Source organism: Oryzias latipes, chromosome 2, assembly GCF_053564925.1.
Source record: "Oryzias latipes strain Hd-rR chromosome 2, Olatipes_Hd-rR_3.1".
In the NCBI taxonomy this organism is placed as follows: Eukaryota; Metazoa; Chordata; class Actinopteri; order Beloniformes; family Adrianichthyidae; genus Oryzias; species Oryzias latipes.
Window position 1 is genome coordinate 24,865,112 of NC_136238.1, and position 26,984 is coordinate 24,892,095.

The 26,984-nt window shown below is 41.8% G+C and overlaps 3 protein-coding genes across 10 annotated transcripts in view; 1 reads left to right on the forward strand and 2 right to left on the reverse strand.

The window, feature by feature from the left end:
- Positions 1–26,984, forward strand: part of LOC144986719 (NLR family CARD domain-containing protein 3-like) — a 674,722-nt gene that overhangs the window by 329,097 nt on the left and 318,641 nt on the right. The window lies entirely within an intron of this gene.
- LOC144986673 (NLR family CARD domain-containing protein 3-like) overlaps positions 1,508–26,984 on the reverse strand; it is a 497,154-nt gene continuing 471,677 nt past the window's right edge. For all 5 annotated transcript variants that reach the window (XM_078934405.1, XM_078934410.1, XM_078934404.1 and 2 more), the window contains one exon: positions 1,508–2,531. In XM_078934405.1, the coding sequence (XP_078790531.1) occupies positions 1,979–2,531 (553 nt within the window). In that variant the 3' untranslated portion in view covers positions 1,508–1,978. The remainder of the gene's footprint in view (positions 2,532–26,984) is intronic.
- LOC144990529 (protein NLRC3-like) lies at positions 17,808–19,745 on the reverse strand. The gene is made up of 2 exons (XM_078944051.1): positions 19,691–19,745; positions 17,808–19,603 (listed from the first exon to the last, which is right to left on the reverse strand). The coding sequence occupies exon 2, from the start codon at positions 19,581–19,583 to the stop codon at positions 17,808–17,810; it is 1,776 nt and encodes a 591-aa protein (XP_078800177.1). The 5' UTR covers positions 19,584–19,603; positions 19,691–19,745.

Consider the following 26,984-nt stretch of genomic DNA (forward strand, 5'->3'; position numbering starts at 1 on the left):
CATCGTTTTATATTTAATCCGTGTGGTCAGTGCTTTTTTTGTGGAAGAACAGAGCTGGTACTAGAACTCAGTGTTAGGCTAACAACACGCGCTAACATCATTAGCGTTTTGATGGACACAAATCCAGGACCATGCGAGGAAACGCTGCAATCTGCAGCTTGGCTGCACGTAAATGTGTGGGAATAACATCAGCCTTTATTTTGTCGGGACACAACTGGAAACACAAATCCACGTGATTGTTTAAACAGTTTCTAAGGACTGAGCTGCATTTCTGCTCTAAAAAGCTCACACACTGGCCCAGGGCAGCTGTGTAAGCTTGCGGCACGAGCTCTGCTCGGTTCTCGTGAGTCCGGCAGCCGCTAACCCAGAGCGGCGGGTCAGCTCGCAGTCCGAATTCTCACACGTAACAAAGCACCCTCCCCTCAAACACATTAATAAATCCGGCTGCTCTGCTCAGAGAGGTTCACTCTGTCCACTGGCACCGGAGCCCGAATGCAGAGCTCGGGTGCCAAGTCCAGACGTATCCCCCCCTGCATCTCCCTCGTGAGGGGTGAAAGAGAGGGGAGAGCCAGCGGGGCGAAAGCGGAGCTGCGCTTTATGCGGGGCCTCCGCAGATCAGCTGATCAGTCCTGTATGAGCTCCAAATGCTTTCTCTCAGCGAAAACACCATCTATGCATGACGTAACCCAGAGCAGCAGTGACACACGATCGGAATGACCGTTTACATGCTCCACGATCGGATAAACAATCGGTATAACCCACCTATCTCGATCGGAAAGAAATTTTGATCCGAATGAGTCTGATCGGGGCAGAGTATTCCGAACGGCGCATTTTTCACGCATTTTCTTTCCAATCAGGCATTCATTCCGATTACTTTTGCCCATGTAAACGCGGCTAGTGATGCAGCACAGCAGCAGAAAGAGCAGCAGGAGCTTCAGTCCTGTTCAGAGCAGCAGCTTCCTGTCATCTTCACTGTTGGAGCTTCTGCTGCTCTGATTGGCTGACTATTGTCCTGAAGCCTGTCATCATTCTCCTCAGAGCTTCACTGAGAAGCTGCAGCTTCACAGGAAACTCTGCATCTTTGCTCTCAGACTAACTTTAGGACCAAACATCTGGAAGCAGCTGGACTGACTCCAACCCTCTACTGACCTCAGAGTCTGCAGTTTGGAGTTTGGACTCTCCACCAGATCCTGGAGCTGCTGAACATCTGAATCATGAAAGTTGTTGCAGTTCAAGTCCAGTTCTGTCAGGTGGGACGGGTTGGACTTCAGAGCTGAGACCAGAGCATCACAGCTGGTCTTTGACAATCTGCAGTTAAACAACCTGAATCCAGAACAGAGAGTTGAGTTTAAAGACAAAGTTCATGTTTTTCATCCTTTACTTCTTCTAAAGAGTTCAGAGCTGAAGAAGATCAGAAAGTTTAGAAAAAGTCCAAAGATGTGAAGCAACAGCAGCAGATCAGAAGAGTCCAGCAGAAGACGAACATTCAGGAACATTCAGGACAACATGCAGCTGCTTCAGGAAAGAAGTCCAGATGTGTGAAAGTCAAACATCAGCCTGTGGCTGCATCCAAACCAACTGATGTTTCTGCAGCAACAGCAGAAAAAGTCCACTTCCTCTTTCTGCTCAGCTCTTCTCCAAACAGCACTGAATCATGGGAGAATTTCAGCAGCAGGATGCTGGAAAGTCTTCCTCCCAGTTTTCAGGAGATGATCTTCCAGTCCTTCTCTGCTGCAGCCCTTCAAGCAGAGACTTTCAGCTCCAACAGATCAAAGCAGAGAGAAGAAGGAAGTGATGAGGAAGAGTCAGCAGCAAATGTTGGACATTGATCCCTGATCCATGACTTCAGCTCTGAATGAAGAGTCAGAAGCTGCTGGGAGCTTTGATGGATGATGTGATGATGTTTGTGGATGAAAAGGTGAGGATGTTTGTGGAGGATGTGTCTGTCAGAGCAGCATCCAGCTGCAGCATGACTCTGTCACTGTCTGCTCACAAACATCAGCCGCTGGACTCTCAGCTGCATCTGCTGAAACACAGCAGCAGGACTCAGAGTGCATGTGAGCGTGCACGGCTGCTTCTTCTGCACGCGCTTTAAAGGAGTCTGTTGGAGCAAAGACACAAAGAAGAGCTGATGGCTGCAAGCAGAACTTTGTGGAGCACAAATGTCAGCAGACAGCTTTGAAACAAGCAGCTGCAGGAAGAAAAGTAGAAGTTCTTCTGCAGATCTTTGAGGAGAACAAGCAGCTGCAGGAAGATGCTGCTGCAGATCAGAATCTGGACATTTCTGCTCACTGTGGGTCAACACAACTTTGTCATCATTTTGATCTGAACACAACAGAAACATGGAGTCTGACCTCAGAGTCTGCAGTCTGCAGTCAGGACTCTCCAGAAAACCACACAGATGAAGAATTCCCGAATCCTGCAGGTTCTGGTTCCAGCTCAGGTCCAGTTCTGTCAGATTAGATGGGTTTTTCTTCAGAGCTGAGACCAGAGCTTTACAGCTGATCTTTGACAAACTGCAGTTCTCCAACCTGCAATCAGACAGAAAAATGTGTTCAGGAGCAGTGATGCAGCTGGAGGTCCAGGAACTTGGTCCATTCAGTCAGGTGGGACCCGCCCTGATGACAGACTGACAGATGACATTTTCACTGTTTGCTAATTTCTTTTGGATTTGAATCCAAAAACGATCAGGAATGAAAATGCAATAGATTAGAAATGACTTGAAATGAAGTTCAAAATGATGAGAAATTGAAATGTAATTCATCATCATGACTAAATACATTTTCAAAATGCATGGCTGAATGGCACATTGAACTGACAGTTGGAAAATGAATTTTAATTTGAATTATGGAGCCAAAATACTTGACAAGTTTTGTCAGCTTTGACTTAAAGCTTTTGTATTAAAAAAATGACTAAATAAATTGTATTTCTTTATCTAGAATCCAAAATTGTAAAACACATTTTCAATTGGCATCATATTTCAAAGTGAATTTTCCATTGAGGATTGAAGAGTACTATGAATTATGGGTTTAAAAAAACAAAAAAATGGATGTAGATTCAAGAAAACAAAGTTGCTGATTCATGAAAGCTTGGAGAAGAGACATTAAAGAATTATCCAACAGTATATCTAAATTAGACAGAACTGTGTTAAGAAACTTTAGCACAGAAAATCCTCTTCTGTGTACAAGAGAAATACACAGACAGCACTGTTAGACACTGATGCTATGATAGTAAAGATGCTAATGATGCTATGCTAATGAACCGTCTTTATAAAACAGAGATTTTTATCACGCTACAATCCAAATAACTATATTTGTTAAATTTGAATACTCTGCTCATAAGAGAAATGTGTAATCATCAGGCGGTTGCTTGGATTTAAATATTTATTTCCTATCATACTTAATCATAACAGTTGCACTGAAGGATCAAGATGCAGGAGTTTTTTCAGATAACTAAGAAAAGGCATTTAAAATACAAAATAAACTGAAAATTTAAGCAAAAAGCTTTAGTTTCAAAAGAGAACAGAAACAAAACAGTACTGTATAGTTCCAGTGTTAAGTCCTCAGTTTTGACGCACTTGTAGCTTTCCTCATAAATCCAACGATCCAATAAAAATCTACATTCTTAAGCAAAAGAAAATAAATCTTTAATCCCTTTTCTTCAGATTGAAAAATGAACATAGATCCACTGTGAAGTTTTTTTTTTTTTGGTTCCGGGTTACAGCACGGACGCGTGTGGCTCACGGTGGCTACACAACTATCTGCAAGTAACTTAAAACTTGATATTTTCCAAAAAAAGAGAGCTGACCATGGCCCCTAAGAAAAATTATGACTACGAAGACCTTAAAAAGACTCTTGATATTCAAGCTGCGTTGTATCCCTTTATGGAACAAGTGACTGCTAAGCTAACTCCTCTCTTGGAGCTAATGAAAGAGTTCTGGAGGCTCAAGGCTCTAAACGAGGAAAGAGAAAACTGGGTCGACATTTTGGAGAAAAGACTGGACGATGTGGAACAACAAGCAAGGATGAATGATGTCATTCTCACTGGAGTAGCGATCAAACTTCGGGCAATGCCAAATGCAGCTGGAGTTAGCATTGCTAATGCTAATAGCGCTAGCTTTGCAAGCAGTTCTTCTGATTACTTTTATAATTAACGTATTCTGCAGATATTTTGAATACATGATCTGCATTTGCCATGTTGATTTCTAAAATAGTTATTTTTTACATAATAATTAAGTAATTCCTCTTTGTCATGTGCTTTATTGATACTTAATGATTCTTAATTCTGTTTGATAAAAGCTAGGAACCGGATAATGATAAATTGTCAGGTAGGGAGGGTGTGGTCATGAAAGACCCAAATTGCAGAAACGGAGGCACACTGTTCTGTTAGGTGGGGAAGGCTGGTGAGCAGGAAGGACCCAGAATGTAGAGGCGGGAGGCAAACTGTTCCAGGGCAAGGGGTTTAATTAACATAAGGCGCTGCAGAGCAGGGTAAAACAAAACAAGACTCACTGTGGGCAAAACTTGAAAACGTGGCAGGAGACAAACGTGGCAGGAGACAGACATGGACTAGACAGTCAGGGAAGAGCCGTTAATGGACCAGCACAAGAGGAAGGCAGGGACAAGACTTATATACAGACAGGGCAGACAAGACACAGGTGAACATGATCAGTACAGATTGGGACAAAGGAAGTAAAACTCAAAAACATGACAAAACAGGAAACCTTTCAAAATAAAACAGGAAACAGAACTCAAACATGACAGAACAAGATATAAAGGAAAAACCAATACAAAAACCCAAACCATGACAGTACCCCCCCTCAAGGAACCGCACTGAGGTTCCAAAAATTAACCAAAGAGGAGGGGGCCTGTAGGACAAACTGTGACAGGCAACAGAGTCCTAGAAGGCCGGGCCTGGCACACCAGCGAGGCATAGAAGATGAGTCCGGAGGACGACCAGGAGGCAGAGCTGCCCGGCGAGGCAGGTCCAGAGCAAGGTTTTAATAGTTTCGGATTTTTTATTAGTTTTAGTTTTTATTTCGTTTTGAATTTTTGTCTTTAAATTTATTTAGTTTTAATTAGTTTTTAGAGGCAGCTTTACTAGTTTTTATTTTTTGAAATTGCTTCGTTTTAGTTTAGTTTTTATTAGTTTTAGTTTTTTCTTTTTTTGTAAATTAGGATATTTGTCAGGTGCATGATTCAAAATCACCAGAATAAGTATTGTATGATAAAAACTCAAAGATACATTTTGAAACACTTATTATTCAGAGGACACAAGGACAACCATCCTTAAACTAAAAAAAACAACAGCCGATAACAGCATTACGTTATCTGATCTCGCTTCTTTTTCGGGGGAGGGCGGCGACAGGCTAGTTTGTCTAGGTACTGTTGATTTGCGTTTTTGTGTGCGCTTTTTAAATGTACTTTTAGATTCGTAGGGTTTTTCCCTTTGAAGAGCGTTCCACAAATTTTGTCTCCTGCTTCGACTACAAGGCACTTACTTTTGTTTTCGACGCTGTTATATTCAAAAAAGTCTCAAATAGGACACTCCCGCTTTCTCCCAACTTTTAATGCAGCCATCACGCTCATGTAAATGTCTACGACCACGCTAGCCGGCAGTGTCTGACAGACATCATGTAACGTCACAGACAACGTGATGCCGTAGGGGCCAAATACACAGTAAGATTTATTTCAACCCAAAAGACTTATGTATTAACAAAGACGAAAACTAAGTATTTTTTGGGGTTAATATTAGTTAGTTTCAGTTCGTTTTATACACACAACAAACAGTTTTAGTTAGTTTTTTTTTTTTTTAAACTGTCGTTTTTATTTTTATTTCAGTTAACGAAAATGTTTTTTCAGTTCTAGTTTTAGTTTTTTCGTTCGTTTTCGTTAACTATAATAACCTTGGTCCAGAGGACGGCCGGGAGGCCGAGCTGTCCGGCGAGGCAGGTCCGGAGGACGGCCAGGAGGCCGAGCTGTCCGGCGAGGCAGGTCCGGAGGACGGCCGGGAGGCCGAGCTGTCCGGTGAGGCAGGTCCGGAGGACAGCTGGGAGGCCGAACTGTTCGGCGAAGCAGGTCCTAAGGACGGCCGGGAGGCTGAGCTGTCCGGCGAAGAAGGTCCAGTGGACGGCCGGGAGACAGCGCAGTCAAGCGTGGCAGGTCCGTAGGGCGGCCGGGAGGCCACGCAGTTCGGCGTGGCAGATGAGACGGGTCCGGTATAAATTCTGGGGCCAGTGTGGCTAAGTCAGGATGCGTTGGTCGTTCAGGTACCGGTGGAAGTCCAAAGCCGGTGTTGGAGTGGAGTCAGCCGGCGGTTCAGGCATGGAGTCAGCCGGCGGCTCAGGCATGGAGTCAGCCGGCGGCTCAGGCATGGAGTAAGACGGCGGGTAAGGCATGGAGTCAGCCGGGGGGTCAGGCATGGAGTCGACTGGAATGTCAGGCATGGAGTCGGCACCCCCCTGGGAGCAGGGACGGGTCGGGGTGCAGCCGGCACCCCCTTGGGAGCAGGGACGAGTCGGGGTGCAGCCGGAACCCCCCGGGGAGCAGGGACGGGTCGGGGTGCATCCAGGACCACCACCGGTACCGTCTGTGGTGCGTCCGGGACCATCACTGGAACAGGAAGGGGCTGGGGTGCATCCGGGACCACCACTGGAACGGGTTGTGGTGCGTGCCGGACCACCTCCGGAACAGGAATGGGACGTTGAAGGGGACGGCGGCGGCAGCAACGACCCCCCCCCCTCATGGCAAGGGGGGCAAACGTGGAGAACTGGGTCTGGTCAAATTCCCAGTATGTCCTGGTCCGGTCTGCTTCCAAGCAGTAGGCCTCCAGAAACCGCACTGTCCCGCTCTGCTGGGTCCAGGAAAAAATATGGCTGGTCCATTCTGTCAGGTGGGGAAGACTGGTGAGCAGGAAGGACCCAGAATGCATAGGTGGGAGGCAAACGGTTCCAGGGTAAGGGGTTTAATTAACATAAGGCGCTGCGGAGCAGGGTAAAACAAAACAAGACTCACTGTGGGCAAAACTTGACAACATGGCAGGAGACAGACATGGACTAAACAGTCAGGGAAGAGATGTTAATGCACCAGCACAAGAGGAAGGCCGAGACAAGAATTAAATACAAACAGGACTGACAAGACACAGGTGAACATGATCAGAAGAGATTGGGACCAGGGAAGTAAAACTCGAAAGAATTACAAAACAGGAAACCTTTCAAAATAAAACAGGAAACAGAACTCAAACATGACAAACAAGACCGTAAGCAAAAACCAATAGAAAGAAACCCAAACCATAACGGTACCCCCACTCAAGGAACTGCATTGAGTTTCCAAAAGTCAACCAAGGAGGAGGGGGCCCGGAGGACAAACCTCGCCGAGCAACAGAGTCCTAGGAGGCCGGGCTGGGTACACCAGCGTGGCCGAGAATATGAGTCTGGAGGACGACCAGGAGGCCATGCTGTCTGGCATGGCAGGTCCGGAGGACGGCCACGAGACCGCACTGTCCAGCCTGACAGGTCCAGGGGACAGCTAGGAGGCTGTGCAGTCCGGCATGGCAGACGAGGCGGGTCTGGCATAAAGTCTGGGGCGAGTGTGGCCAAGTCTGAGTTCTGCCAGCAGTTGGCTGGCGGGTGAGGCATGGAGTTGGCTGGCGGGTCAGGCAACGGCATGGCAAAGTCAGGGTTCTGCCAGCAGTGGGCTGGCAGAACAGCCTTCCTGCCAAAGCTTTGCAGATTATTTTTCAGATCTGCAATAATAAGGGATATAGGTCGATAGCTGGATGGTGATGTGGAATCTTAGCCAGGTTTCACAATTAAATTAATAATGGTGGTATTCATATTATTTAGGTGACGTCACACCCCTAAGGACCCTGGGACTTGCAGTTCTTTATGAATACACAGTGCATTTTTTTTCAAAATCTGGTTAGGTTTCTGCTGTGTGGGCCGTCATTCGGTGATGGCTTTGTTGTGGTGGCTCCTTGTTTCGTTTCTTTTCTGTTGAAGCGTGTGCATTTAATAGTTTAACCTCCATTTGGATTGGTCAGTTTATGGACTTGTCTCTTCTGTGAGAGAAAGAAAGGAAAATGAGAAGTACAGCGTTCCCCTGGCCTTCAGGGTCCTAGATTCTGCCCCGTTGTGTATGTCAGTTTTTTTACGTGGCCCCGTCTTCTCAACCTCCCTGATGTTTTTTTTTTCTCTGGTTGATTTAGGGATTTATGGTTGGTTTGTGGGGATCTTGTGATGGGCTCTTTCCAGAGCCCCATTTTTCAGTTTTTTAGTCACCCCTAAGGTGCCTCTCGGACATTTTCAGGTTTGACGAGATTTTGCGAGACCTCTTTTTATTTATGTTTTTTGGACTTCAGCAGCTTGTTCCTTGTGATCCTTCCAGTTTTTGTTTTGCACTTTGGCTGACCTGCCGTCTCTATGATTTATTCCACCGGACGCAGTACATGGCTGGGGACGCTGATATTGCTGATGTTCTCCCTGTTCTGCCTCTCCATTCCTCCCAGTGGCATCTTCTTACCTAGGTGGGGTTTGAAGTGTTATGTATCAGTTTACATTTCGGCTGGTGTATCTGTCATTTTTTTGACTTTATTTCTCAGAAGCCCTGTGCTGGACCAGGGGCCTGTTTCAGAAAGGAGGTTAAGTGTAAACTCTGAGTGCATTAACCCTGAAATCAGGGAAACCCTGGGTTTTCCGTTTCAGAGTAAGTCAAACCCGTTTCTGAAAGAGAGGTAACTTCTACTCCGAGTCAGTGTCCATGGTTACTTACGCTGTGAACCTAACCTGGTCGGGAGCAGGTTTTATTCTCCAAACTCAAAGTTTCTGCCGGTCCCCTCCCCTTTTTAAAGACGAAGCGGTATGTTTCGCTTTAACCTTCATTGCCCAAATTTCCGTCACACAGAGACGGTCTAAGTGACAAGAATGGCTTGTCCTTTTTTGGAGGACCCAATAGACGCGGAGGCTGCATTAATTCATAGAGAATTATATTTACCTTGCACGAGGATTTTGAGATGACTCGATTTTTTGTCATTTCCCCATACGTTTTTGTTTTAGCGTTACCGTTTTTCGTTGCAGTCAATTACATATATACAATGAAAACAACATTAGATATTGCTATGTAGATGTTTCATATGTCAAATATTGTCAACAAAGCCTACATCCATGACATGCTCAAATTTGACCTAATTGAATTATGTTTTTATACTTCATTTTTAGCTGCTGCCATGTTCTTTTAATTCCTGCAGGATTGCATCTACATGAAAATGAAATCAGGGACATTGAATTAGATTAATGTAACAATTACTTTTTGGAAACACAATTTGCTAGAACTGCTTACTTTCTTAATCCCATATAAACCTATACCACTTGATCGATACAAGGGTAGTGTTGCAGCGTGTGTGTGCTGAGCGGGGTGCGATCCACGAGAGACAAGGGGAGGGGCGAGTGCAGGTGCAGATGGGGGGTGTGTGTGAGCATGGAGCGGAGGTGTGTGCGTGGAATATATTGTGTGTTCGGAGGACGGAGCACTTAGTTAAATAAAGAGAAGGTGTCATTCCCAGAATGACTGTTTTGGAGTCATTCTTAATCCGCTCTGGAGGTTGAGGGTTTCGAACGGGAAGTGAACCCCGAAGGAGAATTCCCTTCGGCCCTGAAGGAAATCTCCCCTGCGCTTCTGACCACGGTTGGAAAGACGAGAGAAAAGAAAGAAGTCCTCGCGCAGCGAAAGGTTCAACAGTAGACAAAAGTTCACTTTTAAAAACACAATTGCATGTATTAATATTAAACTGACCAACGTTTGCAAGAGGGGAAGGTTAACAAAAAAGTCCTCTAAACATTACCGACGTTAAATGCATTTCCCCCCCGATTGGTTTTGTACACTATGCAGCATTTCATGCATTTAAACCAGGAATAACACTTCAAAAGTACACCTAAATATCGCCATTTTTTATTTCACTCCTTACGCTATTTAAAAAGTTATTACAGCCAATATTTTATAACAATGATTTAAATGCAAACTTCCGCATTAACTTGAGCAGCTATGTTTTCCCACGCTAACTGTCTCTGTTTTGCAGATGGAGCGGTGTTGCTTTTCTTCTGTAATATGTTCTCATATTCACTGTAACTCTGCAGCAGCACGGCAAGTTCAGCTGGCGAAAAATACGCAGACCTCTTTTTTTCACGGTTGCCATGGTGACTCGTGATATCTGCGCTCCATTGATAATGGCTTCTTATAGTCGCGGTGCGGACGCTTAGCTCCGAATCAGTCCACTCAGAGTTGATTGATCTAACGCGGATCAGCTTCTCTGAAACAGAAAACTCAGAGTTGTTAATCTCCCGATTGACCAACTCAGAGTTCAAGTTCAACCTCAGAGTTGGTTGAACCTCCTTTCAGAAACAGGCCCCAGGTGTAATCATATGGGCCCCCCTTTGTTTTGCATCCTCTTGATGTTTTTCTCGGTGTTCTGCTTTCCTCCTCGTCAACGGTCTTTTGCGACTCTGTGGTCGCGACTCGTTTTTCGGAAGTCCGAATTCTAGCCAGAGAGAAAGGATGGTTTGAGCAAGGAGTGAAAGAAGCCATCTTTGTCAAGAAGGATAAACCTTCTCTTAATAAGAATGGTGGTCTCAGGTTTATTCTTCCATCCATCTACGGTACTGTTTTGAAACCTAAACAAACCAAACCTGAGTCGTTAACCGCTGAAAGAGATGACCAATGTGGAGAGGGAGTCACTGACTCCCCAACCCCCAGCTGAGGACAAAGGACTATTAATGACCCGAAACCATGTAGGCTAAGTGGACAACACCTCCAGTTTCAGGTCTGACTCCTCCCCCATGAGCGCATATATACCAGCTCTTAGACCAGCTATTTCAGATTGACAAAGCCTCTTGGATAAGAGGCGAAACGTCTTCCAACTTTAAAACCAAGTCCAGATGACATCCCCTAAACCTACTAAATTTGTGTGGTTTTGTTATACCGATGTTTGTTTCAGGTCTTCGGTCTCCCTCCACTTGTTTACTGAGGATGTGCCCTCCTTTGGTTTGGGGTTGAGAAAATATGTATGAAGACTTGTAAAATAATTTTTATGGTCGTTAACCCAAATCTATAGCTCTAATGGTCCATTAACGGCTCATGTGGTTCTGAGAGAATTCAGCCGTGAAGATTATTACAAAGGTTATTTTAAGAGTGCGATGATAAAGAGTAGTGTGCCATCATTTAACATGGTTTAGTGTTTAAATAACTTACATTACATGCTAATTTCCTGGCTATAGAATTTATCACTGATGCTCTCTGCTTCAGTTTCAAGAGTAAAAAACTTTGTGTCGCAAACCAATCCTCAGTATGCCCTGCTTTTAAGCATATGACACTCGATTAAGAGTATCTCCTTTTAGAGACTGATTGTCATCCGCCTCTAAATGCCTGAGGGTTCAGCCAGTTTAAATACTATCAGAAACTATGATCCCTCATCAATCTCAAATTGTTCTTCATTGCAGTATCCAGACACCCCTTTGCCAATTAATATTAAAGTTATCTGTGCTCTTGTTGTCCACCTATTGAGAACCGATGGTATCAAGCACATAAATATAGAAATCGAGCCGAGCTGGCGTCCATTGCTACATGGGATGGCGACCTTCCTCATCTTCGTAATTTCCTTGGTTATCCTTCTATTTGCCTGCTCCTCGGTGGCCTTCCTAAGGTGCGTCCCTCCGGAAATGACGAAAGGTTACTTCTCTCTTACCATTGGTGTATGTAAAACGTATTTTTTGGTGTTAATATTATGGCAGGTTCCATATTAACTGTCGTTTCTTGATGGAATCTGTGCTCTGATGGTTTTCTATGGTGCGATGAATACACAAATAGAACCGTCTCTTTAAACTCACTGCTTTATTTCACTTTCTCAGAGTTGTTCTGAAAAGCACTTTATTCCTTTCTATCTTAAGCATTCTAAACTAATCAGTTCTAAATTATTTATATATTCATTGCCAAGACTAATACTGTTTTGTCTCTATCTATGCATCACTTCCTGAGCCTGCGACCCATACTCCCCGGTCAGCAATTCAGTTTTTGGAGGATGATGTCAAACCCTCAACAAAGTTGGATGGCTTCCAAGTTCCACAGTTTCTGCTCAACCTACAGCTTCCCTGCAGATCGTTGTCCCTGCACCTGGATCTGGAGCTGCAACGACGACCGCACTCAACGTACCTACTCTGCACTGAAAGTGATGGGGTGGTAAACCTCCTCCGAGTTTCAATGAGTTTTCTTACATGAAACCACCAATATGTTAGCATCAGAATGGCATACAAAAATCTCAGATTACATTTTAATGAAAAACTATATTGCCAGGCGGAAGCCTCAAAATTAGGACGTTCTTAAACTGTGTTAAGATATGCATGTAGCTCGAAGTTTGAGGTTACTTGGGCTCGTATCATAATGTGCCGGATGGAAGCATTGAAATTATAGCGTTAAGATCGTTCATAGTTCTCAGATGGAAACTTTTGAATTATGAATGTCACTTAAGCTTTCATCATATTATGCCAGTGGAAGCTTCGGATTTGTATGTTAAGTTGTGTCGTCTACTTGCCCCTGTACTTGAAATGGAGTGGCGCAACGGTCAATGGTGCCGGGTCACACAGAGTAGATCCAGTAAATAATGTGTTTCCTTTGTGGCGCTGTACTCGAATGGGAGTGGCCAAATGGTCCATGGTGCCGGGTCACAAATAGCAGATCCACTTGATAGTGTGTTCCCTTCTTGGCGCTGTACTCGAACGGGAGCGGCCCAACGGTCAATGGCCGGGTCACACAAAGCAGATCCACTAGATCAGTGTTTTTCAACCTTTTTTGAGCCACGGCACACTTTAACCTTGACAAAAATCCCGCGGCACACCAGCATCCATAAATTAAAAAAAAAAGGAAAAGCTCAGTCTGTATTGATCTACACTCCCTCCACAATCTCACATGCTTTTTTGTGATAACTGTGGCTGTAAAAGGTGGAAGCTGCAGTTGTTCTTTCTAAAAGATGTAATAAAAGTTAAGTTAAAAGATTAAAAAACGATTTGATGTGTGTTTGTTGTTGTTTTAAGACTTTAAGAGGAGAAACTCATTGTGCGCTGTCCTTTTAACCCAATGCATCATGAGAGATGTAGTGGAAAAATCCGCCGACCGCAGACAGACAAGCGTCTCTGAGCTTCATTGTTTTGTTCACTTGTTCCACTGTCTGACACCGGTTTCTGTGGAAAGCTACACCGCTAAAGACAAGCTTTAGCTGGCATTTTTGTTAGAACTGAGAGACTTTATGAGTTAAATCGAAACGAGGAAGTGAAGACTTTAACCACTTCTGATTGGTCAGACTAATGACATGTGATTAAGCCTTCAAGAATGATTGGTGGAGACAGTTAAAGGGGCGGGACTTTTCCTCAAACAGGGTTTAAGCTGCGGCTAAATCGCAGTATCGTCATTCTTATCAAAATGTCTTTAATAGAATCAAATAAACACAAAGAAAAAAGTATTTTACGATCTTTCATATTCTTAACTACTTAGTGTTTTATCAGAGCCTGTTTGGATGAACAAAGAGCTGATTTCCTGAAGATGGAAAATGTTTTTAGATCAATTAATGAGGGCAATTTCCCACGGCACACTTGACCATTTCCCACGGCACACTAGTGTGCCGTGGCACACTGGTTGAAAAACACTGCACTAGATAGTGTGTTTCCTTCGTGGCGCTGTACTCGAACGGGAGCGGGCCAACGGACAAAGGTGCCGTGTCACACATAGCAGTCATACTTGTAAGTCTGAATATGGAATGCCTCTGAATCACACTCCATCTGATTACACACTGATATATATATTTAATTTCTATCCAACCTTGATGAAATTGGTGTTGGGGGTAGTTATTACACAACAGTTTATGGAAATTTGTCTCATGGAATTGCACAGAGTCTTATGCCAAAACTAAAAGAATGTGAAATAGCAATTATAAAGGAATGTGAACTAAGTGGAACGTGAAATGCCAACTAAGAGGAATGTGAATTAAGAGGAATTTGAAATGCTAACTTAGAAGTATCTGAAATGCTAACTTAAAGGAATGTGAACTCCCAGACTCTGGTTCACTTGGAAACTGATCCGCACAGAGGAACACCCTCAGAAGGAGTCTAATTAACCATTAGAGAGAACAGAAGGCTGAGAGATTCTGACACTCTGGACCACTGACCTCTGACAGAAGTGTTGCTGTGGGGCGGCATCTGACGCTAAACTCATTCTCTTTAGATTTTGCATTAAATCCTTTATAAAATATTGTTAAATTTATACTCTCTTTACTCTTAACTTTGTTGATCTTTTCCTGAATAAAAACAAAAACAAAACACAACCATTTTAATTGAAATATTTGGAAAATATGCTAATATTTCATCAAATTGGCCCAGAGGTCTGAAGAATTATTAGAACCTTTTTATTGTGAAAAATAGATTTAACAGGAACTGGGAAATAAAAAAACCTCAGACATAAACATCAACCTGGTAGACTCTGGTCCTTGAAAATATTTTCTAACATTAAACTGATATGCAGCTACAGATCTACCTCTCCAGGTTTACTCAATTCTTTCATTTCTGCACCAAAACTCTCCTTCTGTCTCTGATTTTTCTGGACTCACACTTCTGTCTGTGTGTGTGTGCACGTGGATGCTCACGTGCTCTGCTGTGTCTGATTTGAACTTTGACCTTGGTCAGCTTCCATGCTGGTTTGATCAGGATGACTAGTCTGTCATTAGTTTGAGTTCTTGTTTGTTTTCTGACTCTTTAAACTCAGAAATCTGTCAAATGTTTCAACAGCTGAACCTTTTGTTGCTACTGAAACATCTTTCTTCTAAAGAAAATCTAAGCAGCTGTTTTCTTCCACTGAAGACTCTTCAAGGAATCAAAGATATTCAATTTGTGGAAAATTCAGAAAATCTTTGAATCCAAACCTTTCAGCTTCAGTGAAGAACTACAAATGTAGAAATGAACCAACCAGCAGCTTCAATGTTCTGACCTCAAAGTCTGCAGTCTGCAGTTTGGACTCTCCAGTCCAGAACACAGAACCTTCATGGAGGAACCCTTCAGGCTGTTGTTGCTCAGGTCCAGTTCTGTCAGGTGTGACGGGTTGGACTTCAGAGCTGAGGCCACAATTTCACAGTGAGTCTCTGAGAGTCCACATTTACAGGGAAGTCTGAGAAGAGAAACAAAGACAGAAACACATTATCTTATGATGAATTCAGGCTGTGATGAAGTTCCAGTTGGACTTTTATCTCTTCCTCAGAGCTTCATCATGAAACAGTCCTCCTCATCAGTCTCTCTCAGACCTTCATCTTTCTTTCATCTGCAGCTGGAGGAGAGAAGGTGGAGCTCCATGGAGCTTCATGCTGCCCTCAGTCTGTCAGTGATCTGAGGTCTGAACCCCAAAGTTCACAGTAGAACATCTGGATCACAGAGACTGACAGCTGTCACTCTAATCATGATGATTATTAAGAACATTGAATGCTGACAGTTTTTAAATGTTGGTTCTGATCCAGTTTTTTGAGAGTTTTCTGTTTTCATTTCCAAAATGATGTTTTAAAGTTTTTCTTGTTTCCATTTACATCTCTGAAGCTGTAAAGAACAACAGTTCATCTTCCTGTTCTGTTGCAGAACTTTGAATTCAGTTTCCTCCTCAGGTACACTGAGTAGGTACTACTGGTCTTCTTGGAAGAGGCTAAAGTGACTAAAGCGGCTAAAGTTTCTGTTCTCAAATGGTGCATGGTTTCTTGAAGCTTTTTATGTTGTCATGGAAACAGCACATTCTGGGGGCGGGGTTTGTTACCAGCTGACTGACATAAACGTCTTTCTTCACTTCTCTGCTCCTCTGAACTCTCTGTGGAATGATGAATGTGCATTGTTCTTTTACAATCAAACTCTGCAGACCCATTTTCAAGAACAACATCTGCATCTTCTCCTGTCTGATCCTGAAGATGAGCTTCTTTAAGCTATGAGAAACCTGTTTCCATGACAACGTCTCCTTCAGGACCAGCTGGAGCATGGCTGTGAACATGAGTGCAGTCACTGACTAACATGCAGCTCTCTGTGATGACAGATCCATGAACAACTGTCTGCCTCCACAGCTGCTGCTGATACCTGCTCCTCTCCCTGTCACTGCAGCTGCATGCGGTGGGAGTATCATGGTCTGCCTCTGGTGGGGACCTTCAGAAACAGCCACAGGTTCAGTCTGTGTTTTCTAAAGCTTGATTTCTGAACTCCATTCCTTAGGTCCACCATCTTGAAGGCTTTATCTGGTTCTCTGCGTAAACACACTTGCCTCCAGTGACTCATCATCCGGCCTCTGTAGAACTCCATGATGAGTTCAGTCAGATGTGTTTCAGCAGGTAAGATGGAAACCATGCAGGTTGGTAGTTCTGTGGACTGGAGATCATAAAGTCTGTTCTAAATTAGATCGGCTGGAGCTTCAGCCTTTCAGAGTGGATAGAAAGAACCTCCTTCAGGTTCCTCTCTGTCATTTCTGCCTCACAGCTTCTTTTGACTCGTTCATTCCCTTTAGAACATGGAGGTCAACATTCAGGCTTTGGTCATATGATCAGAGGGAGAGCTCTGCTTGTTTAAGGGTTGTGTTCACAGACTTTCTGGAAAAAGGAAACAGCAGAGAAAGATGCCAGGAGGCAGAGTTTCAACAGGAAACAGAGAAGTGTCTTACTACAATAAAACCAGGTGAATTCTTCAGTGTCTCATTAAAAGCCAGGATGTCAGGATACCATGCTGACATCCCTCTGACCTTTAACCCATCATGCTCCTCACAGTTCACACACACATCAAACAATGAGACTGTTGATGTTCCATGGACAGAAGAAGCTGAATCCAGACTGCTGATGGATAGCTAGCTTTGATCAGGAACATCATGGTTCTCATGGTTCTAGAGACACACTATGACAAAACAGCCAGAGTCGTTTTAAAGGAACCTGCTGAATCCATGCAGGTGTATCAAAGCACGACTAGATTCCACAACCTCGGTGTGAACCTGTGCAGGTTTACAAGTTAGCTGTGATGCAGGCTTCGTTCTGCAGTCTGCAGTGGTATTTTGGTCTGATCAATAAGGACTTTCACAATAAACCTTTATTAACAAAACAAACTGCATTTTGAGATTTCAAAAGCCTGGAATTGATAGAGAATTTTCTGGTGAACTTGTACTCACACTCTGGGATTTTGCTAAAAGCATCAGAGAAATAAGAAGAAACAAAATAAGAAAGACATCTAAAACATGAATCCTTTCAATGGAACTGGATAAACAAATCAATACAAGCTCATGAAAAAGCAGATTTCAGACAGATTTTCCTGATTTTCTGTCTGCACTGCTGTGTGTGGGACTCAGAAGATCTTCAACAGAGACTGTGTGTATGCAGATGATGGTTGACTGAACTAAAGGAACTAAAAGGATCAGAAGAAAGAATCAGTTTCTGCTTCAGTTTCCTCTTTTAGACATCAAACTGTTTCATTCACAGATCAGTGATTTATCTAGAAAGAAGATGATGAACAGAAGAAAGAGCATTCTAGAAATGTGCTTCTAGAATGACTGACATTGTGGAAATGAAGACATCCTTTCATTCTGGACCGTCTGGATTTCATTTAGACAAATATGATCCTTCTTTGCTCTTTAGCTAAAAGACCATATGAGTGTTAAAAACAAACTTTTTTCTTATTTCTTGTTTTTTTTTATTTCTAATCATTTTCAAACCTTTCATTCTTTGTCAATCAATCTGAACACTGATCTGATTTATCGTAACAATCAGTTCTGGACTTACATGATCTTTCTGCAGTTCCTCATAGCCGGGATCAGTCTCCTTTTACCTTCGACTGATGTCTTGTATTGGCTCAGGTCCAGCTCATCCAGAACCTCCTCTGACATCAGCAGAGTGTAGGCCAGAGCTGCGCAGTGGATCTCTGAGAGTTTCTTCTCTGATTTGTTCTCTGACTTCAGGAACTCTTGGATCTCCTGATGAACTGAGAGATCCTTCATCTCCATCAGACAGTGATAGATGTTGATGCTTCTGTCAGGAGAAACTCCTTTACTTTGGATCTCCTTCAGGTTGTTGATGGCTCTCTGGATGATTTCTGGATTCTTCTCTGTCTGAACCAACAGGCCTCCTAAGAGTCTCTGGTTGGACTCCACAGAGAGACCATGAAGGAAGCGAACCAACAGGTCCAGGTGTCCAGTTTGACTCTGCAGGGATTTCTCCATGACTCTACTCAGAAACTTATCCAGGGATGGATTCTCCATGTTGTTCTTCAGGAAGTCCTCAATGACCTTTACCTTCTTGTTGGAGTAACAGTGGAACATGTAGACTGCAGCCAGAAACTCCTGAACGCTCAGATGAACAAAGCTGTAGACCGGTTTCTGGAAGATCTCACACTCTCTTCTGAAGATCTCAGTACAAACTCCAGAGTACACTGAGGCCTCTGTGACATCCAGACCACACTGCTGCAGGTCTTCTTGGTAGAACATGATGTTTCCTTTCTCCAGATGTTCAAATGCCAGCCTCCCCAGCTTCAGAAGAACTTCCCTGTCAGTCTCTGTCAGCTCTGGTGGACTTGTCTGATGTTCCTGCTGGTACTTGTTCTTCTTCCTCTTTGTCTGGACCATCAGGAAGTGGGAGTACATGTCAGTCAGGGTGGTGGGCAGCTCTCCTCTCTGCTCTGTGGTCAGCAGGTTCTCCAGAACCACAGCAGTGATCCAGCAGAAGACTGGAACTTCACACATGATGTAGAGGGACATGGAGCCCTTGATGTGGGAGATGATTCTGCTGGACAGCTCTTCATATGGGAACCTCCTCCTGAAGTACTCCTCCTTCTGAGCATCATTGAAGCCTCGGACTTCTGTCAGTCTGTCCACACATGAAGGAGGGATCTGATTGGCTGCTGCAGGTCTGGAAGTGATCCAGACCAGAGCTGAGGGCAGCAGACGTCCCTGGATGAGGTTAGTGAGCAGCACGTTGACTGAGGACCTGTGTGTGACATCAGACACCAGCGGACTGTTGTTGAAGTCCAGAGAAAGTCTGCTTTCATCCAGACCATCAAAGATGAACAGAAGTTTGCAGACAGACAGCTGTTCTGCTGGGATCTTCTGGAGTGTTGGATGGAACAGCTGGATCAGAGTGAGAAGACTGTGCTGCTCATCTCTGATCAAGTTCATCTCCCTGAAGGACAGAGGAACCACAGCACTGATGTCTTGGTTCTCCAAGCCCTCGGCCCAGTCCAGAGTGAACTTCTGCACTGAGAAGCTTTTTCCAGCTCCAGCAACTCCGCTGGTCAGAACCACTCTGATGGATCTGTGTTGGTCAGGGAAGACTTTGAAGATGTCTGGGTTCTTGATTGCAGTGTCATGGAGCTGGTTGGTCTTGGTGGTGGTCTCCAGCTGCATCACCTCATGTTGGGTGTGAGCCTCTGGTCTCAGTCCCTCTGTGATGTAGAGCTCAGTGTAGACCCTGTTGAGGAGCGTTTCTCTTCCTGCTTCTTCAGTTCCTTCAGCCACATGTTCACTTCTGCTCCTCAGACTGATCTGATGTTCTCCAAACATCTCCTGCAGACCAACATCTGCTGAAAGAGCAGAGAAGAAAGCTCCTTCATGAGTGTTCCACATGTTTCCAGAAGAATCCATCAGCAGATGATCAGGCTCTGACTCACCAGCTCTGGGTCTTTCTCCAGACTGGGGTCCGCTCCTCTTCTTCTCTCTGTGGACGTTAAGGAGAAATGTATTTAAAAAGTTCTAATTTGGATCCAAACAGAAATCATGTCAGATTTGCTTTAAGATCCTATTTCAAATGTGCCCATTGAATCCAAACCTGCTTCGTTGATTTTGGTGAAATGTAGTGATGCTTGAAGACGTTTCTTTTTCCAAACTGTTTTCATTGAACAACTGCAGATGTTCTTAACTTCCTCTTGCACCGACTGGACTTTTTCTGCATCAACTGGAATTGGTCTCCAAACTGAGAAGAATTGTGCTTCTAACAGTTGGTCTTGTTTTTAGGAGTCATTTTCTGTCTATTTTAATAAGCTCACATCATTAAAATGGTAGTTCTACTGTGTGCTAAATGTGAGTGTAAAGCAGTAGCCTAAATGAGTCAGCAGGGTGTGCTATTGTGCTGTATGAGCTCTCTGGGTTGAGGTTTGTTCTCTATTTTATCCCTCACAGGACACCGTATTTGGAGGTCTGTAATACTCTGTGTGGCGCGAATTCACTCAGTGTTCGTTTATGGTTTGGAAGGTAAGCACTGTAGATTGCACCCTCTGCAACCTAGTTAAATAACTTGAACATAAGTAATTGTTATGAGGTTTATGAAAAAATATATTTGTCTTGACATGTTCAGTTGCCACCTGAAAGGTTTTTTGGAGTTTATTTCATTGTTTAATATGAGCTTGTCAGCTTTTTATTGTTTGCTATGTAGTTATCTATGCACTTTATTTCTATGCTTAGCAGCTAATGAAACACAGCACTTACCTCTTTTTTAGTTCTGTTTAATGCCTTATTTTAAATTTGCATCTATGGTTTTGTAAATGACATTAACTGAGAGTGAGTGTTTGTTTATGGTTTGGAAGGTGGAATTGTCAGCATCAACACCAAATAAACGGCGCGGTCTGAGCCACGACCTTGATCACCGTGTGTCTGACTCCTGCCTCACTGGGTACCCCTAATCAACAACAAATAACACAACGCAGAGTCTTCAGGGTAGAGAGGTGTGGATCCTGCATGGAGTGGGTTACATCTTTGGTGCCGTGACCCGGATCGTGGTGTTTCAAGACCGGAGAAGTGTACGCTTTAACAACGCCACGGTATTGAACATTGTGTTCTGTGATAAATTAATTTCTGTTTTGTTGTACGAGCGTAGATTTATCAGCAGTTTTATTGGTTGAATGCTGTAAAGCATTCAACCCTTTGTTTTCCTGTTTCTCTTTATTTATTATTATTATTGGTTGAATGCTGTAAAGCATTCAACCCTTTGTTTTCCTGTTTCTCTTTATTGGTTGAATGCTGTAAAGCATTCAACCCTTTGTTTTCCTGTTTCTCTTTATTTATTTATACTATCTTCCGCCGTTTTTTGACACTTAACTCCTTCTACAATTTTTAACCGATTTTTACCATTCAACTTTTAAAATGTTCAGCTCTTTCAGCTCATTATTGCTATGACTTTTGGTACTTCTAATCCTTGTACTTTTTAAGATATTCCAGTTTTTCCGGGAATTTTTGCCCTATTAAAATGCATTGGGAAGTTATGGTGCACGAGGCGCCCTGTTCGACACCCGGTTCGGACCCTTAGAATTTTCTTCCAACCAACTTTTAAAATGTTCAACTCTTTCTACCTATTACAGTTATTACTTTTGGTCATTCAAATCATTGAACTTTTTAAGATATTCCAGGATTTTTGCTCCATTAAAATGCATAGGGAATTCTTGTGCTTAACCTCTTTTACAGGTTTTTACCCTTTTTAACCATTTTACTTTTAAAATTTTGAGCTCTTCCAGCTCAGTTCAGCCATGTCTTTAACAAATTAAACTTTCTTCTAGCAATACAGCATTGAATCCTGTATTTTCTTCTGGAAATGCATCTCCTTCTACAATTTTTTTACGTCCACAATTTTTTTACCACCACTTTTGGTCCTTCAAATCCTTCGACTTTTCAAAAGGGAAAACTTTCGTTCGTTTTTCCACGTAAAATACGAACTGTGGCATGAAACCGTTTCAACTCGGCTTCGCCCACTAGAACGGTACACGACAAGCCTTATTTATTTATACCGGCTGCAATGTATTGTAACCAAAGTGTTAGCTCAGTGGCTAAGGTGAACGGATTATCATACTGAGGTTCTGAGTTCGATTCTGGCATACGACTTTTTCTGCATGGTTTTTTACCTTGCCTTTCTTGATGAATTTCAGTTCCACTCACTTAAATATATTTCGTTACATGGAAGAATTTTCTTTCAGGTGGTATTACTCATAAGTTTTGACTTTTTATCCTTTAACTTTTAGGGATTTTCCAGGATTTTCCAGGACAGTTCAGCCATTTCATCAGCAAGTTCAGCTTTCATTAAGCAGTACAGCATTCAATCTTTGACAACCTTTGATTCTTCCAACCCTTACAACTTCCACACAATTTTAGCTAGAGACACCATTCAAACGTTAAAATGATCAGAGCAGCTTAAAGCACACACACAAACACTCGATGTATGTTAGAAAAAACAGTGGGAGCGAATCTAAGTTAGTTTTTATGTATTTTTTATTTTCCTCCTCGTAGCTGGAAGCTGCAGTTCAAACATGTGCTCCAGCCATCTTGTGAACAAACGTCAGGACCCTGGCCTTAGCCCCGCCCACGGCCGCTAAGGCTCATGGGAAGTGTTGATTCCGACACCATGAGTTAGGCGGCTGTTACGAGAAGTGACTATCATGTTGTTACTCCACATATGTTACTGGTAAAATGACAGTATAATACTGTGTCATTCAGCTAGCTAGCTGATGATCAATATGTCTTTCTATTATACATGGATGACTGTGCTGTGATTGATGACACATGCACAGTCGGGAAATTAAATCATGTGGCACAGAATTGTACATGGTGCCCCCTACTGGATGAGATTACTGTATGTCTACTTCAGTTTTAAAAGATCAATGTATTGGACTGTAACATCTAGGTTTGATATCATTAAGAGATAGGGAGGGTTTAGCAGCCGTTTTGTGTTTTCAAATTTGATACCTTTGTTGCTTTTAACTATCCTACCTTTGACATGCCTTTAGCTAGAAACACCGTTCAAACATTAAACTGCTCATAAGACTTTGTATTTCAATATAAGTTTTGAAATTATTATGGGATGGCAACACCAACTACGGTTTTGCGGCCATTTTGTGCCTAAATGTGAGGCGATTTTAAACTGTTTTTTTAAACCTATTTTAACCATTTTACTGTTGCTATGTTAAGATCTTTCAGCCTAATCCTTTCAGCTATTACTTTTGGTCTTTCAAATCCTTGAACCTTTCAAGGTTTTCCAGGATTTTCCAAGATTTTTCCTCCATTAAAATACATTGAGAATCCTTGAAAACCTTTGGTTCTTTCAACCATCATAACTTCAACATGCCTTTAGCTACAGACACTGTTCAAACATTAAATTGATCACAAGGCTTTGGAATATAAAATACGTTTATAAATGATTATGGGATGTCGACACAACCTACTGTTTGGTGGCAATTTCATTACAAAATCTGAAGCAAATATTGCAATAAATTTCATCCATGGCTAGAACCGAACATATTGAAATTCACTGGATCTGGACATATAAGGAATGTGGGCGTGGTTAGCAAACAAACTTTGTTGCTAAGGACGTCCAAAGGTTTACTTTTTCCAATTTGTCTGAAACTAATGTCGATTTGTTCGTCATCCCCAGGCGACCGAAACATAAAATGGTTGCTATGGAGATAAAATTAATAGAAAAGCCGCCATTTTCAAAAAAGTGGATTTTCTGTCAACTTAGAACATGTAGTTTTACCAATATGATACTCTTAAACAATGTGTTTTTTTGAGTCAGTTGATGATGCTGATTTCAGTGCTAGCACTTTTAGCCATATTAGCAACATCTTCACATTTTCAAAAGTTTAGCCATTTTTTCAACAATTTCAGCTTTAATGCTTAACTCCTTCTACAAACTTTGACCTATTTTAGCCATTCTACTATTACAATGTTCAACTTTTTCAGCTTATTCCTGCTAGGACTTTTGTACCTTTACCTTTTCAAGGTTTTTCCAGTACAGTTCAGCCATTTCTTCAGCTAATTCAGCTTTCATTCAGCAGTACAGCATTCAACCCTGCATTTTCTTCTGGAAATGCAGCTCCTTCTAGTTTATTATTATCGTATCTTATAGTATCTTCCGCCGTTTTTTGGCGTTTAACTACTTCTACAATTTTTAACCTATTTTAACCATTCTACTATTAAAATGTTCATCTCTTTCATCTTATTTCTGCTATGACTTTTGGTTTTTCAAATCCTTTTACTTTTTAAGATATTCCAGGTTTTCCGGGAATTTTTGCTCCATTGAAATACATGGAGAATTTTTCGTTCAGAAGTTCACAGTTAAACTCCTTCTACAATTTTTCACCTATTTTAACCGTTCGACTATGAAAATGTTCAGCTCTTTCATCTTATTCTAGCTATGACATTTTGGTCCTTCAAATCTTTGAACTTTTCCAGATATTCCCGGATATTCCCAGATTTTCCAATGGTTTTGCTCCATTGGCCACACCTTTGCTTCTTTAAACAATTGTAACTTTAACATTCTTTTGGCTAGAGACACCGTTCAAATATTGAAATGTTCACAAGGTTTTGGACTTCAACATAAAGTTCAAAATTATTATGGGATGGCAACACCACCTACAGTTTGGCGGCCATTTTGTGCCAAAATGTGAGGCAATTTTAAACTTCTTCAAACTTTCACCTATTTTTACCATTCTACTATTACAATGTTCAACCTTTTCAGCTTATTCCTTTCAGCTATGACTTTTGGTCCTTCAAATCCTTGAACTTTTCCAGATATTCCCGGATATTCCCAGATTTTCCAATCTTTTTGCTCCATTGGCCACACCTTTGCTTCTTTAAACAATTGTAACTTTAACATTCTTTTGGCTAGAGACACCGTTCAAATATTGAAATGTTCACAAGGTTTTGGACTTCAACATAAGGTTTAAAAATTATTATGGGATGGCAACACCACCTACAGTTTGGCGGCCATTTTGTGCCAAAATGTGAGGCAGTTTTAAACTTCTTCAAACTTTCACCTATTTTTACCATTCTACTATTACAATGTTCAACCCTTTCATCTTATTCCTTTCAGCTATGACTTTTGGTCCTCAAATCTTTGAACTTTTCCAGATATTCCCGGATATTCCCAGATTTTCCAATCTTTTTGCTCCATTGGCCACACCTTTGCTTCTTTAAACAATTGTAACTTTAACATTCTTTTGGCTAGAGACACCGTTCAAATATTGAAATGTTCACAAGGTTTTGGACTTCAACATAAAGTTCAAAATTATTATGGGATGGCAACACCACCTACAGTTTGGCGGCCATTTTGTGCCAAAATGTGAGGCAATTTTAAACTTCTTCAAACTTTCACGTATTTTAATCCTTCTACTATTACAATGTTCAACCCTTTCAGCTTATTCCTTTCAGCTACGACTTTTAGTCTTTCAAATCTTTGAACTTTTCAAGATATTCCAAGATTTTCCAGGATTTTCCAAGATTTTTGCTTCATTTAAATACATGGAGAATCCTTGAAAACCTTTGTTGCTTTCAAGCATTATAACTTTAACAAGCTTTCAGCTAGAGGCACTGTTCAAACATTGAAATGCTCACAAGGCTTTGGACTTCAACATACGTTTTGAAATTATTATGGGATGGCAACACAACCTACTGTTTGGTGGGCATTTTTTGACAAAATCTGAAGCAAATGTTGCAATAAACTTCATCCATGGCTGGAACTGAGCATATTGAAATTCACTGGATCTGGACATATAAGGAATGTGGGCGTGGTTAGCAAACAAACTTTTTTGCTAAGGACGTCCAAAGGTTTACTTTTTCCGATTTGTCTGAAACTGACGTCGATTTGTTCGTCATCCCCAGGCGACCGAAACATAAAATGGTTGCTATGGAGATAAAATCAATAGGAAAGCCGCCATTTTGGAAAAAGTGGATTTTCTGTCAACTTAGAACATGTAGCTTTTAACAATATGATACTCTCAAACAAAGTGTTTTTTTGAGTCAGTTGATGATGCTGATTCCAATGCTAGCACTTTTAACCATTTTAGCAACATCTTCAAATTTTCAACAGTCCAGTCATTTTTGTATCAACTTAAGCTTTCATGCTTAACTCCTTCTACATTTTTTGACCTATTTTAGCCATTCTACTATTACAATGTTCAACTTTTTCAACTTTTTCCTGCTATGATTTTTTTTTAAATCTTTTAACTTTTAAAGATATTCCGGGATTTCCCAGGATTTTTGCTTCATTAAAATACATAGGAAATCTTTTTTTTAACTTCTTTTACAGTTTTTTACCTACTTTAACCATTCTACTTTTAAAATGTTGAGGTCTTTCAGCTCTGTTCAGCCATTTCTTCAGCAAATTCAGCTTTCATTCAGCATTATAGCATTCAACCCTGCATTTTCTTCTGGAAATGCAGCTCCTTCTAGTTGGTTGAATGCTGTAAAGCATTCAACCCTTTGTTTTTCTGTTTCTCTTTATTTATTATAGTATCTTCCGCCGTTTTTTGGCGTTTAACTACTTCTACAATTTTTAACCTATTTTAACCATTCTACTATTAAAATGTTCATCTCTTTCATCTTATTTCTGCTATGACTTTTGGTTTTTCAAATCCTTTTACTTTTTAAGATATTCCAGGTTTTCCGGGAATTTTTGCTCCATTGAAATACATGGAGAATTTTTCGTTCAGAAGTTCACAGTTAAACTCCTTCTACAATTTTTCACCTATTTTAACCGTTCGACTATGAAAATGTTCAGCTCTTTCATCTTATTCTAGCTATGACATTTTGGTCCTTCAAATCTTTGATCTTTTCCAGATATTCCCGGATATTCCCAGATTTTCCAATGTTTTTGCTCCATTGGCCACACCTTTGCTTCTTTAAACAATTGTAACTTTAACATTCTTTTGGCTAGAGACACCGTTCAAATATTGAAATGTTCACAAGGTTTTGGACTTCAACATAAGGTTCAAAATTATTATGGGATGGCAACACCACCTACAGTTTGGCGGCCATTTTGTGCCAAAATGTGAGGCAATTTTAAACTTCTTCAAACTTTCACCTATTTTTACCATTCTACTATTACAATGTTCAACCTTTTCAGCTTATTCCTTTCAGCTATAACTTTTGGTCCTTCAAATCCTTGAACTTTTCCAGATATTCCCGGATATTCCCAGATTTTCC